This window comes from Haliotis rufescens, unplaced genomic scaffold (assembly GCF_023055435.1).
Source record: "Haliotis rufescens isolate VD_foot unplaced genomic scaffold, xgHalRufe1.0.p SCAF_15, whole genome shotgun sequence".
In the NCBI taxonomy this organism is placed as follows: domain Eukaryota; kingdom Metazoa; phylum Mollusca; class Gastropoda; order Lepetellida; family Haliotidae; genus Haliotis; species Haliotis rufescens.
Genome location: NW_025963835.1, coordinates 16,513,446 through 16,529,921, shown reverse-complemented (window position 1 = coordinate 16,529,921; position 16,476 = coordinate 16,513,446). Strand labels below are relative to the sequence as shown.

At 39.9% G+C, this 16,476-nt stretch overlaps 1 protein-coding gene across 4 annotated transcripts in view; it reads left to right on the top strand.

Annotated features, from left to right (window-relative positions):
* The window catches only part of LOC124138705 (mediator of RNA polymerase II transcription subunit 13-like), a 70,816-nt gene extending 54,604 nt beyond the window's left edge, over positions 1-16,212 (top strand). For all 4 annotated transcript variants that reach the window (XM_046505518.2, XM_046505517.2, XM_046505516.2 and 1 more), the window contains exons 17-30: positions 232-357; positions 751-921; positions 1,657-1,754; positions 2,543-2,792; positions 4,339-4,557; positions 5,077-5,303; positions 6,287-6,469; positions 7,210-7,433; positions 7,762-7,904; positions 8,203-8,468; positions 8,950-9,153; positions 9,981-10,148; positions 11,340-11,446; positions 12,306-16,212. In XM_046505518.2, coding sequence (XP_046361474.2) covers positions 232-357; positions 751-921; positions 1,657-1,754; positions 2,543-2,792; positions 4,339-4,557; positions 5,077-5,303; positions 6,287-6,469; positions 7,210-7,433; positions 7,762-7,904; positions 8,203-8,468; positions 8,950-9,153; positions 9,981-10,148; positions 11,340-11,446; positions 12,306-12,438 — 2,519 coding nt within the window. In that variant the 3' untranslated portion in view covers positions 12,439-16,212. The remainder of the gene's footprint in view (positions 1-231; positions 358-750; positions 922-1,656; positions 1,755-2,542; positions 2,793-4,338; positions 4,558-5,076; positions 5,304-6,286; positions 6,470-7,209; positions 7,434-7,761; positions 7,905-8,202; positions 8,469-8,949; positions 9,154-9,980; positions 10,149-11,339; positions 11,447-12,305) is intronic.
* The last annotated feature ends 264 nt before the right edge of the window (positions 16,213-16,476 follow it).

Below are 16,476 nucleotides of genomic sequence, written 5' to 3'. Positions count from 1 at the left end.
TAATGAAAAATGTTGATGACGTATGGCAGTAAATGCACATTTGGCAAGGGGAAGAACTAAAATCAAAGTTTCAAAAGAGCATAACCGATTAAGTGGGAGTTAATGTTACACATCTTATGGTCTATTCAATACCATATCCTGCTACATCTTTCTGCCACAAATGAAACCGTTTTGTAAGACGGAATATTGTAGTTGCGAAGACAGAGTCTTACTTGCCGTATTTGTTGACAGATGGCAATGAGGTTTCCTACAATGCTTTGGATCAGGGGAGACAAGCCATGGAGAACTGCTCACCAAACAAGCTTGATGACCCTGCCATGAAAAAGAACTGTCTCCATAAATGGCCGTTCCTTAAAGGTAAGAGGATGAGAAAGGATGCCCAGGAAAATGACTGATATATTTCGACTTACGAGATATAATTACGTTTTTTTAATATTACAAACGATTTAAGAACAAAAATTTATCACAAAAGAATTTTCAAATTAACCAAATTGAAGTTTTTTTGACATGTTAGTACAAACAGTTTTAATGTGAATGCACGAGGTTGGGAATGCTGCTCGTGGTTTGTAATGCTACATCTGCCATGATTATGATACTAGGTTTGTTAGCACTGTAACATGCGTGTTGGTTTCACCAAAACATCTGACATGCCCTGATATAAACTACTTCTCACTCTTTCCCATTCGAGATTGAGCTGTGTTATACTATTGAGAAACATGAAGGATGATGTGAATGTTGTGTTTTCCCCAGGTGCTAATCGAATCCCGCTGAACTCCCAAGACATCCTGCGCATGTTGAAGACGCTGAACCCCCTCCTGATGGATGCCATCATGAACAAGCGCATCATGCGGGTGTGGGAACATAGTCACAAGCTTACAGGGCCGCTCAGTTGGAAGGACTTCCATCAACTGGCAGACAGAGGTAAGCCGCCTTCACGTTCTCCTCACTTTAAACAACTTCAGATGCTCAAGTTTTGTGCTCTACAGTAATCAAGCATTAAAAAATGTCCCATGGTAGATAACTGATGGGGACAATATGACTAGGGAGAATCATGCAACAGTTGACTAATGTTCAAATTTTTGTGCTTTTCAATTATATTCTACTTGTTTTGATAGGGATATTGAGATATTTCAAACCGTTAAAGACTTTAAAACAGCAGCTTAAGGAAATGTTATATTATTTGTAATGATGCTGAAATTGAGTCAGATCCGAGGCAGTATTGAAAAGTATTTGTATAACAACTTCTCCCAGCAAACAGTCACATTAAATTCCTGCCTGGTCACTCAGAATATCCCTTTCTAAGGTTAAGTATATTGAACGCTGTGATACAATAATCATGCACAGGGTCATATTAGGAAGACACACACAACTTTGTGATTTGTACCCATTGGTCTTTATCAAAGGGCTCTGTAAAATAGTGGGAGATGGCAATGCAATCAAGACATTGGGATCGCTGCAATATACAGTGGGAAAGGATTAACCTGTCTAAAGATGTAGGGCAGTAAGAGTTTGTGCTGAACTGAAAACCTGGTGTGTGGGTGGGATGCTTCATCTGTATTCTAGTCATCGTGGGCAGGCTCTGTTTGTTTTGTGCTGTTTGTAGTGATGTTTGTACCCGGTGCAAGCGTGTAGTTGATCCAATGTTTGTCTGCACAGGGTCGGACGAGAACAGTGAGCCCCAGCCCATCCCACACTTCCTGGTGGGCTACGACCGAGACTGGCTGTCCGTCTCCCCCTTCAGTATACGCTTCTGGGTAAGTGGATTGGCAAAAGCTGACATTAATAACACTCACTGATGTAGTGTTTTCTCAGCAATATTCCAGTTATATGACTGTAGTCTGTAAAAAATAAAGTCTGGACATGACAATCCAGTGATTGACATCATGAGCATCGATCCATGCAGTTGGGATCGATGACATGCTTCAACCGAGTCAGCGAGCCTGACTACCCGATCCCATTAGTCGCCTCTTACGACAGGCATAAGCGCCTTTTACGGCAAGCATAGGTTGCTGAAGACCAATTCTAACCTGGATCTTGACTCCTTCAGGTTTAGAGCCAAATATATCTGTAGCCATAGAAAATGTCTGCTTTGTAGATGGAATATATTGCTACTATTACTGGAAGTAATCTGCCTGATATACTTTCTAGAATTGAAGTATGAAATACATAGTCTTATTCCTAATTTATTTTTGACATGTTGATTGTGTCCTGTTTGAGAAATATGGTTGTATTTGGCTTGCGTTACATTATGTTATCAATCAAAGGTTATATTATATTTGGGTACTGTGATTTAGCAAATATATTGCTGAATGTGAAATTGGAAACATATACTAACTGTGTGATAAATATTTTGCTTTTGTTTTTTAAAATGTTTGTACAAATATGGTGCTGTCTGCAACAAGTCTTGTAGTCTATATGTGTCCATGTATGTTAAACATGATCAGTTGAAACAGGTCAGACAAGTTATTGAACACTATCTCCTTAATTGTCTCTGTTAATTTTTTCTCCATCTGTCTTTTAACTTAATAAAATTCTTTTCCAGGATAAAGAATTCATGGAACCATTTGGTCGTCAGCGTGACATCGCGTATGTGGTTGTGGCACCTGACAATGACTTTATCCTACAGAATGTGATCAGTTTCTTCAAGGAGCTGAGTACAGTGTATGAACTATGTCGGCTGGGCAGACATTGCCCTATATCTAAAGTGCTAAGAGATGGTATTATGCGGGTCGGGAAGAGTGCTGCTCAGAAAGTGCAAGATGAACAAGTTGATGAATGGTTCAAGTCTATAGGTGGGTGTTGTCTGGAATATTGTTTGCATATTTTAAGAACTTAAAAGTTAAATAGTTTAATAGGTATTTGACTTGCTGTCTTAAGATTCCTGTGCTTTGTATAGTACAGTTGGATGTACTGTATTCGATGTAATAAGTGCCCACAGCGATATTTGCTAATATATTGGCTAGTGAACAATCCCAATAAACACCCTTTCCGATTGATCAATGTACACAAGACTTACTTATTCGCGTATAATATGCATTCGTGTGTTATATGCACCCTTAATTATGGGCAATTAAATTCTGGCAAAATATATCTGTCGTACATAAACATTTCAGGCTGTCAGCATAAACCACGAAATTTATCTTCAATTTATCTTGTTTTTTCCACCAATAATATTCTAATAAGAGCCCCCTATTTCCTTTTTTGAGATGTATTGTATCATGATACGTAACTATGATATGATACGATACAACACCAGCTTAAGCAATTTCTCTAGTATTTCCAGGTTGGCTATAAATAGCATAACATTCACAGTGACCTCTAGCCTATATGTTTCTGCCCTACAATACCCCATCTTTGATCTCTGAAATTTAGAAACAAATGATTCTGGGTTGTTATTCACCCGCAATAAGAAAGAATGTCTACTTATGAAATGAAAGTACTGTATCGGGATACGAATCATATTGCATCCGTAGTATTAGGGCACAAATCATATTGCATCCATAGTATTGGGGTACGGATCATATTGCATCCATAGTATTGGGGTACGGATCATTGTGATCACACCGTATCGTTACACCTCTAATGAGTAGTATATATCTCAAGATAAGAACAACACTACCATTATTTTGGTACACGGTAATACACAAGACCACATGGGTTTAGTGTCTGTGTAAACATCGAGGCAATATTACTACTGGAATGTATCTTCATCGGGATGATTGTGAAATGTGTGACACTAACAGTACACCAGTGTTAAAATTTGAATACCCCAAAACATGGACGAGAAACTGATTAATGAAAGTAGGTGTCTTTTGATGGAGAAAACTTCACTTTAAGTTGGCAGGAACATCTACACACATTCATGTCTGGAGGGACGCCATCCAAGATGATTTTTTGCAGAATTAGTACAATAGTTTGAACTTAATTCCACCGATTTGATAAATGAAATGTATTACGAATTTGATTGGAAGATATTGCTAGTAGTATTGACATATTATTGACCTCGCTAGTGGTTAGTGTTGATTACTTGTTTCTTTATAAAGTTGCTAACTTTAGATTCTGATTATCCCAGATGTTCCTAATTAACTCCCCTTTGAGGATTCTGGGTAGGAAGGGATCCCTATGTAGCTACGCTGGTTGTAAGAGGTGATGAAGTGTTGTATCCTGACTGCATGCCTCGTTGCTCTCAATATCAACCACAGGCATGATTATTTACAGGCAGGGATCATATAGATGGAATATTGGTGTGTGGCGTTAAACAACAACACAGAAAATATTATCCTTATTATGTCATTTGATGTTGCCTGTATTGACAGTGGCTACTATTCTTTTCTGCAGGGGAATCACCACTGGCTGCCAAGTTGAAGCTGTATGCTCAGGTGTGTCGACATCGGCTGGGGCCGTTCCTGGCAAGACAGAGCCTGGACAAGTCATTGTTTGACACACCATCTAGCTCATCACACAAGACACCATTCAAGGCTCCGGAGCCTGCTAAGCCACCTACACCGGACAGTCAGAACTCATCAGGGATTACACCAGGCCAGGAAGATAATAAAGGTAGGTGCTAGAAACAAAAGCAGTTTGACTACATTAAAAAGTCATTGTTGTCATTTAAGTCATCATTGGTTCTTGTAAACAATCAGGGCCCTGTTACACCAAGTGATTGTAGTGCTATGTCTGTTAGTGAGTCTGTTACAGTATGGAGTTGAAATGATCTCAGCACTCTGTGAAATGGACCCCAGAACCTTATTATGATTAGGTCTTGAGAAGATTCTGGGTTTAAATATTTCCTAAGTAACCATATTTGGTTAAATATGTGACCTGAGCCCCATTCAACAAAGTCATTTTAGCGCTTTGACTGTTTAAGTCAGTGTTACAGTGTTATGATTTGCTGTTGCTGAGATCCATTCTGCTCCTTATCTTCATGGGTTCTATAACAGAGTTTTATGACTTAGGAAAGCAAGCCTTTGTAAGGGATACTTTTAGCTAATGTGGCAAATAAGATGACTGAAATAAGTTGTAATAGTCAAACCATTTTCATTTTGAAAACTGAGTAACAATTGTTCGTATTTCCAGAGACTGGATTTAGTGAAGGAAGTTCCCAGAAAGACGGAGGTCAACATGACCTGGACACAGATGACAACAACCATTGTCCTGCTGTAGTGGTGTATCTCATTGACCCATTCACATACGGCAATGCATGGGATGATGACAGCCGACTGGCAATGGTAGGGCTACTTCGCTGCTATCATCAGATGGTCCAGTCCCTCCCAGAGAACCTCCAGAACAACATGTGCTTACAGGTAAGTTGGAGCTCATGAGGACTCCACCATAGTCCTGAAGATTTAGTCACGAGGAACACAGATAACTGTCCTGTGGTTTGCTGTACAGAGTTGCGTCCCGCACCCATGCCAGGATCTGCTGACCATGGGTTTGAGTCACAGATATGCTCTAATTATGATCCTTGGTCTGTCTGCACCATAGCTGAGCTTGTGTGTTTTACCAAACTAACATCAAACAAAAAATCAGCGAGGATATCCCAAAATTAATTATCTTTCCTTTTAGTCTTCATCTTGGTCACATTTACTTTCTTACCCGGGAGGATCCAGGGTAGAAAAGGTCTTCAGCAGCCCATCCTTGCCGTATAAAGTGACTATGCTTGTCGTAAGAGGAGACTAATGGGATCGGGTGGTCAGTCTCCCCGACTTGGTTGATGCATGTCATAGATCCCAATTGCGTGGATCAACGCTCATGATATCAATCACTGGTTTGTCTGGTCCAGACTGGATTATTTACAGACCGCCGTCATATAGCTGGAATATTGCTGAATGCGGCGTTAAACAACAAACCAAACCAAACCACATTTACTTTCTTGGTTGTATTTATGATCCAGAAAAAGTACAGTTGTAGACAGTGTTTTGTCTCCTGTGCTGAATCCCATATATGTAGCTTGTCTGAATGCTCTGTTTACTGACTCGTGAAGATCCGGGGTAGAATAGGTCTTCAGCAGCCCATCCTTGCCGCATAAAGCGACTATGCTTGTCATAAGAGACAACTAACGGGATAGGGTGGTCAGTCTTGCTGACTTAGTTGATGCATGTCAACGTATCCCAATTGCGTGGATTGTTGCTCATGATGTCAATCAATAGATTGTCTGGTCCAGACTCAATTATTGACAGACTGCCATCATATAGCAGGAATATAGCTGTGTGCGGCATTAAGCAAAAACAAAACAAAGAAAAAAGCTCTGTTTACAATGACATTTGTTGGAATTCTATGTTCACAGGTTGTGCCTCTGAAGACTATCTTGGGTTACAAGGAAAGCAACACCCAGTTTCAGACCCTCAAGTCTGTGGCCTTCTCAGTGTTCACCAACTGCAGATGGAACCTGACACACACAATCATGGGTCGGCCTCTCACAGGCTTCGGATCTGCGGCAGCTGCGGAACAGTTTCTCAAGAAGAAAGAGGTCAGTTTATCCCGTACCTTGTCAGTGGCACATGTTATTCACCTTGTATGTTGCAAGCACTTGTCCTTGTATTTGTTATTCCGTCTTGGTATGATGCCCCGTGAGGATCCTGAATAGAATAGTTACCCAGCAACCTATGCTGGTTGTAAGAGGCGACCAAATGGATTGGGTGTTCAGGCATTGATTGCATGTTTTCATACCCGTACCGGAGTGGATCGTTGTTCACAACATCGATTACTGGATTGTCTGGTTCAGACTGAATTATTAAGTCTGCCATCATATAGCTGGAATATTGCTGAGTGCGGCGTTAAATAGCATGTAGATTAAATGGTCGGATGAGAGGTAACATGGTACAATCAGACCAGTCAACTCTTTCAAAATGGCAGCCTCAGTAATGTGTGGGGAATTTTTTTTATCATTCTCCTATATCATTATCAGATAAGAAAAATGTCTTTAGCACTCTGTGGCAAAATCTTTTGAGTCTACTAGCCCTTCCTTGCCTCTTAGCATCATTTTAAGTACATTTTAGTGTTATATGGTATTTTATAAGATGATCTTACTAGTCCTTACAAAATTTTATTTGAGTCTGGCTTCAGACTAGTGGCTGAAGTTGCAGTCTGCTTTTGAACATTTTAGATCAGTCAGTGTCGTAGAAAATTAACCGATCTGAAACCCTGGGTACTAGCACATTCTATTGTATTGGTATGTCATATAACCAACCCTTCCTCCCTCTCCCACAGGACAATGGTTTCACGCGCCTTTACAGTCCCCCGTTCGTGCTGGCACCAGTGCGGGACAAGCAGAGCCAGCTGGCGGAGTGTTGTGGGGAGAAGACAGAGAAGTCCAATGTGTTGTTCTGTGCCTACTGTCTGTCTGAAGACCAGCGCTGGCTGCTGGCGACGTGCACGGACGAGAGGGGAGAACTCATGGAGACCTGTGTCATTAATATTGAAATACCAAACAGGTAGGAACACGTATTAGATCATAGTTGAATTGGCAAATGGGGATTCTGTGTTAGAATACTGAATTTGTTGTATTAACCGCCCTTCACCAATAAGTGCTACAAACAATCTGTATGTAATCTTGTTAACCACAAACAGACATATATTTTTTTCATGAGGTGTGCAAGTGGTTTTTGTGTTTTTCATTATTTGAATATTTCTTTTAATGTCATTAGCAGGGATACCACAGGACCGGTAGATTTGTATAGCTGCTTGGACTACTCACAGATTCTAGTCAATGTTCTCTGTTGTGTGATTTCTTTATAAACCATTTGCAAATTGATATTTCAGGAGCCGGAGGAAAAAGGCATCAGCTCGGAAAGTTGGCTTGCAGAAGTTGTTTGACTACATTCTTGGCATTGTTTCCATGACAACACTACCTGCCAGGCTTGTGATAGGCAGGTTTGGGCGTCTTGGTCACGGAGAACTAAAAGGTAGGTTCTTCAGCCTTTTGGTCTAAGGGAAGTAACTCTTCTGGCATAAAATTACCATGATGGCGGAAAGTAGCAAACCTTGTGTTTATGCATCAGAAAACTTAAAAGTCAAATGCTTGTGTTTGTCTTTAGATGTAGTTCTACTTAGACTGTTCCCATTGAGGGCAGTTTCTAAGGTTCATGGTTTGTTTTGACTAGAACTTTTTACTTCAGCCAATTTGACATGTCAGTGTGTGATGATTTTCTATGTTGGTCCCAGTATGATGAGCATGTAAGCAACACTGTATTCCTGCTGTAGGCTGGGCTGGCATCATTAGCAAGAAGAACCTGGCCTATGTGAGCAAGCACATGCGGGACATCTGCAACCAGTGTTCCTACCTGTCCAGTGAGAACCCCAGTATCCTCAGTGCATGTCTGGTGTCCTTGGAGGCGCAGCCCAGCTTCCAGGTGATGTCCGACGCCCTCAAGATGGAGGAGAAGCCGAGCAGCAACTGCCCCCTCCAAACCCCCCGGGATGCATCAACATCCCACATCCTCGTCTTTCCTACCTCGGCTACAGCACAGGTCAGAATCCATGTCAGGATGTTCGGCTTAACCAAGCGTACTAGTTCACTGTTCTATAGACCAGTGCTTCACCAATATGATTATGGAAAGCTGTTATATGTACATCTCTATTCCATGAAATATATATTAATCACTGGTAGAATACATCTCATAATGTCTGCAGCGGATGGTAGAATAATCCTTTGTATTGCTGCTTGCCATGTCATTGCAAAAGCATGGGAGAAGACCTTGTGATCCAGATTTGCCCTTGTTAGGAGCCCTAGGCTCTCTATATTATCTGTACTTTTGGGTTTCACCAAAGTGGCGGTCATCTACTGAGACACTTTCCTCCCACATTAACTGACACAATGATATAACGGAAATAATGTCAATTCGCCAACAACTGAAATAGCATAAAAAGCATAAAAACAGTTTGAAAATGATTTGTAGGATGCCCAGTGTGTTGTTATGCTTTTGTTGACCTGTTGTGACTTGTTGACAGGTAAACAGTGCTGCGATGCCCATTGAAACTAGTCACTTAGAGCTGGATGATATCATGTCATATGATGAATTTGGCACTATGGACAACGATTTCAACTTCAACGAGCTGTTTGGGACAGACCCAGGAGTTACCTCCCCTAACGGTTCCCCTCCACCAGGTGATAAAGGCAGGCTTCCAGATCAGCGCTCTAACGGACAAAATGCTGTAAGTTGATTGTCATTTAGTTTGTCATTGCTTATTGTACTGACAGTACAGTAAGAGAAATGACTGATTATAAAAATTTGAAAAGGATCTCTTCGTTCTTAGAAACATTACTGTTTGTTGCAGGTTACAACTGTTTGGGTTTTCAGGGCAAAGGGGGTCCCCGTGTTTTGCTAACTCCTTGACTTTCAATTTTTGAAGAGCTTGTTTTGTGTTTGATGCTTATTTCAAGGTTAGGCCCAGACACTTAATGATACCATGTGTCTTACCTTTGGGTAACCATTTATTACAAGATGAGTAAGCAGATAAGTGTAGTTTTCTTTGAATGACCTGATTCAAACCTGATAAGACTGCTGTCATATCCCTCCTGGTCTCATCTTTATGAGACCGGTGTACACTGACCCAGTGGGGTATCCATGTTAAACTGTGGCATGGTATCGATATATATATGGGCAATCATCTTGAATGTGACATTAAACCCTAGTTTCACCTCACCCTTTGGGGCAAGTCGTCTAAGTCTCTGCAATTCGTCCAGAGTTACGTCCCTTCGGCATGCTAGAAACCTCTAATTGTGGGTTTGAATCCAGATTCATTACGATTATGTTTCTAGGTTTGTCAGCACCTTACCTGTGCTCTGGGTTTCACCAACGCGGTAACTGTTTGAGACATGCGCCTGAATCTAGGTTCAAGCTAACATGCCATGATATAAATGAAACGCTGTTAAAACCGGCGTTAAAACCAACCCACTCACTCACTCAAAAAAACACTCACCCACTCACCCACCCTTCCTTATGAAGGTAGTTCTAAGATTTGTTTGCTTTATTTTCCAGCTAAACAGTGGTACCTCCAATATAGATATACAGGACGAACCCCCCAACCTGCTCCAGCAGCCACTGGCCATGGGCTACATGCTGTCCACTGCTGGGGCAGGACCTCTGCCCAAGTGGTTTTGGTCTGCCTCCCCAGAAAATGAATATGTCTCCCCAACAGTCTTCAAGGTGAGCTTATCACGCCAGACTTGGGAGATTCACCTTTTGGGGAAACATCACTGAAAACAGACACACATTTGTTCTTATCTCACCAGAATGCCTCTTCAGTACCCAATGTTAGTTGTTGATTGGTATTTGTGGACGATGATCATGATGGTAATAGTTACGCAGAGATGCCAACCAATACATTTTTGGTGCAGTAATTACGCTTACCGTATGCTTTTATGCTTGTCCTTCCCAAATTACATTTTTGGACATGCTTTTCACGAATTATTTACATGCATTATATTTCACGGAGATCAAATTGTTAATGCTCCAGTCAAGTGACGCATTCTACAGTGAGCTAATTACATGTACACCGCCTTCTCTTTCTGCAATACAGTTAATGAGAATGTAATTTTTAATTATCAAAATTACACAAAAGCCGAGTTTGTTGAAGTATGGCATAAATGGATGTCACTGATGAGTTCCTTGTCAATGTTCATGTTCAATCTTGTCAATGATTATTCTTTCTTCGTTATTCAAATTTGAGGTTTAATTTTTCAAATAGTGAAGTTGCATATGTCCCCATGTTTCATTACGTCAAGGCTTCACGAAAATGTTGAAACTAAACTTGCACCATGGTGCTATTTATTTGGTTCTTTTTCACATGAAATTGATATGAGGGTTAGCATCTCTGAATTATATGTAATTTATAAGGTTCCACATCAATAAGCAGTATGCATAAAGTGCATGACATCGTCAGAATGGACCCCAACTCCTCATGCTTGTTGTTAGATGTGATTGAAATGGTGATCTGAGACTTTGCCGATTCATCTGTGAAGATCTGGGTTAGAATTAGTCTTCAGCAACCCATGCTTGTTGTGATCGGGTGGTCAGGCTCACTGATTGCGTAGATTGGTGCTCATGATGTTAATCACTGGATTGTCTAGTCCACACTCAATTATTTACAGAATGCCATCATACAGCTGGAATACTGCTGAGTGTGGCATTAAACAACAAACAAACTTCACAGACTGCATGTGTCACACCCAGATGATGTTGATCCATTCTTTGGTCACTGGTCAGCCAGACTTGATTGTTGATGGGTTTCTGTGATGTGGCTGGAATAATGACACTTGGGGTCAGACAAAAGTCACTCATGTGGGTACTTTGTGTTTCATGGAACATTCTATAGCATCTGCTTGTTTTTGTCCTCAGGCCGCTCTCCACATCAATTCATCCTCCAAACAAGATGACTTCATGCCTCACCCTCAGGATCGCAACTCTCATGCCCTTGACTCCCACCTCACATGTGATGTGCTAAGGTTTGTATATGTCTTCAGCAACCCATGCTTGCCGTAAAAGGCCACTATGCTTGTCGTAAGAGGCGACTAACGGGATCAGGTGGTCAGACTCGCTGACTTGGTTGGTGCATGTCACTGTATCCCAATTGCTACAGCCAGTTAGCCAACAAACATCCAAAGTTTGCTGGTACAGCATATTGCTGGATGAAACTGAACCTGATGATACGGTTGTTGTTTCATGCACATTGGGGATAATGTTGAACCAACTGTAGAAACAGTTTGTTAACATCTCTGTTGTGATGCATCACTTCGGGCTTTCTGCCCACATGAAGCTGACACATGTGATATAACTGGAATAATGTTTAAAAGAGGCGTACCAAATTATTATTGGTTAGCTTGCATTATACCAAATATTACCCATGCAAGAGGTTTTACTATGGGGAACTGTCCAAAACCTGCGTCACCTTTTCTTCCACATTAAACTGACATACTGTTAAAAGCAGCTTGATCAGTTGGGGATTAGCTGGTAGCAAGGGTTAACCTGTCTGACTGTATGTCATACCCTGGAAGTCAAGGTGAATGATAATGAACTTCTCAAGAGCAGAGGGCAGTCGGGCAGCCCAGTGGTTAAAGCGTTCGCTCCTCATGCCGAAGACCCGGGTTCGATTCCCGACATGGGTCCAATGTATGAAGCCCATTTCTGGTGTCCCCAGCCATGATATTGCTGGAATATTGCTAAAAGCAGCATAAAATCAAACTCACTCTCTCATGCTGTCAACCACTGTTCCAGGCTGGTTTGCAGACTACAGTGATGTGATTGTAAAATGTAAAACAACATTAACTCCCACTGTTCTCATGCTGTGCTTTGTATCTGTTACAGGTTTGTACTGGAGCACTACAATGCCCTGTCCTGGTTGACGTACGACCCAGCCACTAATGATCGCCGCTCGTGTCTGCCCATTCATCTAGTCGTGCTAATGCAGATGTATCATGCCCTCAATGCCTTTGTGTGACCACTGCCAAGTCAAAATGGCATCCCGAAAAGTCTTGCCAGAACCGTGGGGAGCGTCGTGTCCATAATTCCCCTGATCCAGCTGTGAATTGCTGTGATGCTCCTATAGTGGAAATTCTCATGTCAGATCTAGCAAAAAAGGTGTTTTTGGTTGTCTGTATATTTGAATATTTTGCCAAAATACCCAAAAGGTAATCCCAATACTTACGATACCTCCCATGTGACAAAAATGGCCGCAATTAATGGCAGCAACGGAAATCTATCTCTGAGAGGCAGCTATTGTGAACCAGTGTGGATATTCCTGAATTTTGAGGGCAGTGATATGACCAGTGGCAGACACGACCTGGATTGGTCAAGGTCATGAGGTCAAGGTCAGTCAAGACAATATCAGCTTTCAATGTGACTGTGTGACTGATAGATGAAGCTTTACCTGGACAGGCTTCAACAGAAATGTGATTCCTGAATTGTGATACTGAAGGTCATTTTTGGACTGAAGGACTGAGAGAATACATGCTCGTGAATATTACAAACCGGTTTCTTATTTTTATAGATACACTTCATTCCCAGTATCTTCATAAATATATTTTGATGACCTACTTACAGACATATGGAAAATAGTAAGTTTGTGAAACTTATGATATGCGCTCTCAAACATGAAGAGGTTATTTCAAATTTTCAGTATATCCTGATAGACTTTTCCTGATATCTTCCCATTTGTCGATATCTTTACATACATGTATGTACATGTTAGTGAATATTTTAGTTTGAGTATTTTATGAACACATCAGATGGGTTACTTCTTGGCCATAATTTCGGCAGGTATGGCCTTGGCTATCTGGAATGACCTTATTTTAGACAAATAAAGCAATTGATTATCAATACCTGTGATTGTTTAAATCAAAATATACAAATCAACCCATGGAATATTAAAATACAAAGTGTTCCTGTAATGTGATAACCGATAACATTTATCAAAACCACATTGTTATAAATGGATTCAGGAAATCTTTACAACTCTGCTTACAATAAAAGGCAGGTCCTATCTTCGCTTTTGATGCAAGAATAATGAATTTTAGTAACAATTCTTAATAAGGTAAAATAAAAAAGCATTCTGAAATATTTTTGCATACAGTACTTTTTGAAATTCATCGCATGAACAAGTTTTAGAGGACTTTTACAAAAGAATTTGAATATGCACATTTATTATTTCATGTGACCCCAAATCATGGAATTTATTGACTATGAGAAAAGGCCAAATGTGGATGTTAATGGTTGTAGTTATAGCAGCAAGAGTCCAGTTATCTTTTATAGAATTGATTTCAGTGCTAGTTGTTAGAATTAGCAAAGGCAATGTTTACATGAATTAATTGTGCATCACAGACTTGCATATTTCCTATAGTGCTAATGTTTTGTTTTTTTGGTTGAGAAAAGATTCATCCCCCCCACGTCTTACCCCCAAAAGTATTTTTGAAACTAGACCATAGTTAATGTATTTTTAAGTAAAAGATGTTTTGAAAAATCTGTTATCTGCTATAGCAAACGAAGAATATGAATGTGATTCACTTTTCAGTAAGTCAAGTGTCCTTCAACTAAGTTTCCCATTGAGAGATGCTAAACCATTGAAGCTACCCTAGTGTCCAGTACCCTCATGTAAAGGGATATGTTTGGGCAGGAAGATGAAAAATGAAATGAATGGACTTAACCTTAATGATTCTTTGTCTTATAGTTTTTGCCAAATACTTTGGTTGTTGATGAGCCTTTAGGTCATGGTACCATAAAAACGTAAGTCTTTCTCAAACCTGACTTATAAACCAAACTCAAGCAATAATAAATCGCAGCAAATTATTTTAACCAAAATGGTTTGAAATATGTGAATACTTAATTTTGTTAATCATTTTGAGAAATGAAAAGTGGTTTCCTTTTTACCTGATCAGAATTCTTTCACTTGATAACACTTTCTACAGTTGGAGCAAGTGATGCCAACATATCTTGTTTTTTCATGTAAATATGTTAAATATGAATAGCAAATCTTTAGAGTAAATCATTGATATGTTTTGTGGTCAATACTTACGTCTTGAATCTGTCGGCAATCCTGGTTAATTTGTATTGCCAACAGGCATTTATTATTTCTATGTGAAACATGCATGACAATGAGAGATGAAAACTGCATTAAGAAGTTTCGAAAGAGTTGAATACTTTTCTGGGTGCAGTCATGTTTTATCAATGGAAAACTAGTCCAACCTTGATAGAAGCTATAGACATATTCTCTGCGTTATAAAACACCCCTGCGAAGCATTTTGTTTCGGCTGAAGGCCAAGAAAGATAATTCAGACCCAAGGCAGAGGTGAAGGTCACCTCCTCCCACACTAAGTTTTCAAGTTTCAGTACACGAGAACCAATGACAGTTTTTATTATTAATAACATTTTAAAACTGCAAAATATTTCAGTTCGTATATTTTTCCTATATTGATACTATAGGGTGTAAGTATGAAAGGGTTACAGATAAATGATGTCTTATAAAGATGAAAGAAATGACAAATGGTGGTATAGAGTAGGTCAACTTTGCCTCTGTTGTGAACCGGAGAATATTTTAAGGTTGCTTCATCAACTGTTGATGCCAGAACATTTATCACTGGAGCGTTGGCTAGAGGAGACAACCTTATCCCTATTAACCTTGCTAGCCAGGGGTGTCCGTCTCATTGGAAGGGTAATTCTACAAGGGTCAGCATTCTTATGTTACAGTCCATGGAAATGGCTGAAGTGTGCAATGACTTGTTTGCATGGGTGTATTTAAGCTTGATAGGGTCTTGTATTGACAAAGGATTCCACACAACAGTCATGCATTGCAATGCAAATATCTTATCAAAATCATTTCTTCCTAGTCGAAGATGTTAATTTCATCCCAACCTCAAACTAACTCAGGAAGGGGACAACGAAATGTTAATATTAACCTGGCGTCCATTTTCCGAGTTGGTTTGGGGTAGCCACCATTGTCTTTTACTCATGTCGGTTATTGGTTTTGTATATAGTTCATAGCATTGAGGAAAGCAATGATAGAGGATTATTTTGTCACAGTAGAATATCTTGTTATGTCATTTGTGTGTCATAGTGTACATTGTTCATGGATCATTGTTACCCTCTGATGCTGCAGCAGCAGCCGAGGAATAGATGAACAGCACAAACCGATCTGATTTCTGTAAATATTTTTGTTATTTGCAAATAAAGATGTAAAATTAAATCAAACTACATCAACATAACCCCAGTTCTCATTGTTAAGTTTATGGTTGGAAATCTCTGCTGAGTTGACGGACAACTGTTATGTTATTTAACTACTCGGAGGGTAATAGGATGCTCAATATTATTCCCCTATGGCTAATGATGTACATGTTGGCACCTATTTCACTATGCTGGATGTACATATCGTGTGTCAGTACTGTTTGTTAAATTGTGCTTGGGGGCGAGTGATGTACATTACTTGAACAAGTGCTAGTTATTTCACCTAGCACCAGTATTATAGCTCCAGCAGAGATTCCTCCATTGTTTATGTCCTCCAGAACGAGATTTTCTACTTTTGGCTGGATGTGACTGTTCACAGTTGTCGTGTAAATAGTGGCCCACTATGACAAGCTGTGATGTACATCTCTATCATGTCAGTTTTCACAACTTTTCTCAGATTGTATGTATTTAAAATAAAATTTGATCATAACTTATTTTTCGTAGCTAGTACATATCGTACAAATACTAGCTCATGAAAATAAATTGAAGACAAACAAAAGTTTGGAGTATGTTGTTTTTTCTTGAATGATACAATTATTATTATTATTATTATTAAAATAAAAAATGGGTGATCCTGGCACAGTCAGGCTGGTTAGGTTCATCATCAGCTTAGGGCCCTTGCCCCCCTCTACACGCAGCCCAGCCCCTCTTTCGAAAGCGAGGTCCGCATATTTGCCATGTTTTCCCTCAATCACATTAGTGTCAAAGGGGACAGAAAATTCAATGATATAAATGATTTCATTGGATTTATCAAAAAGGACAA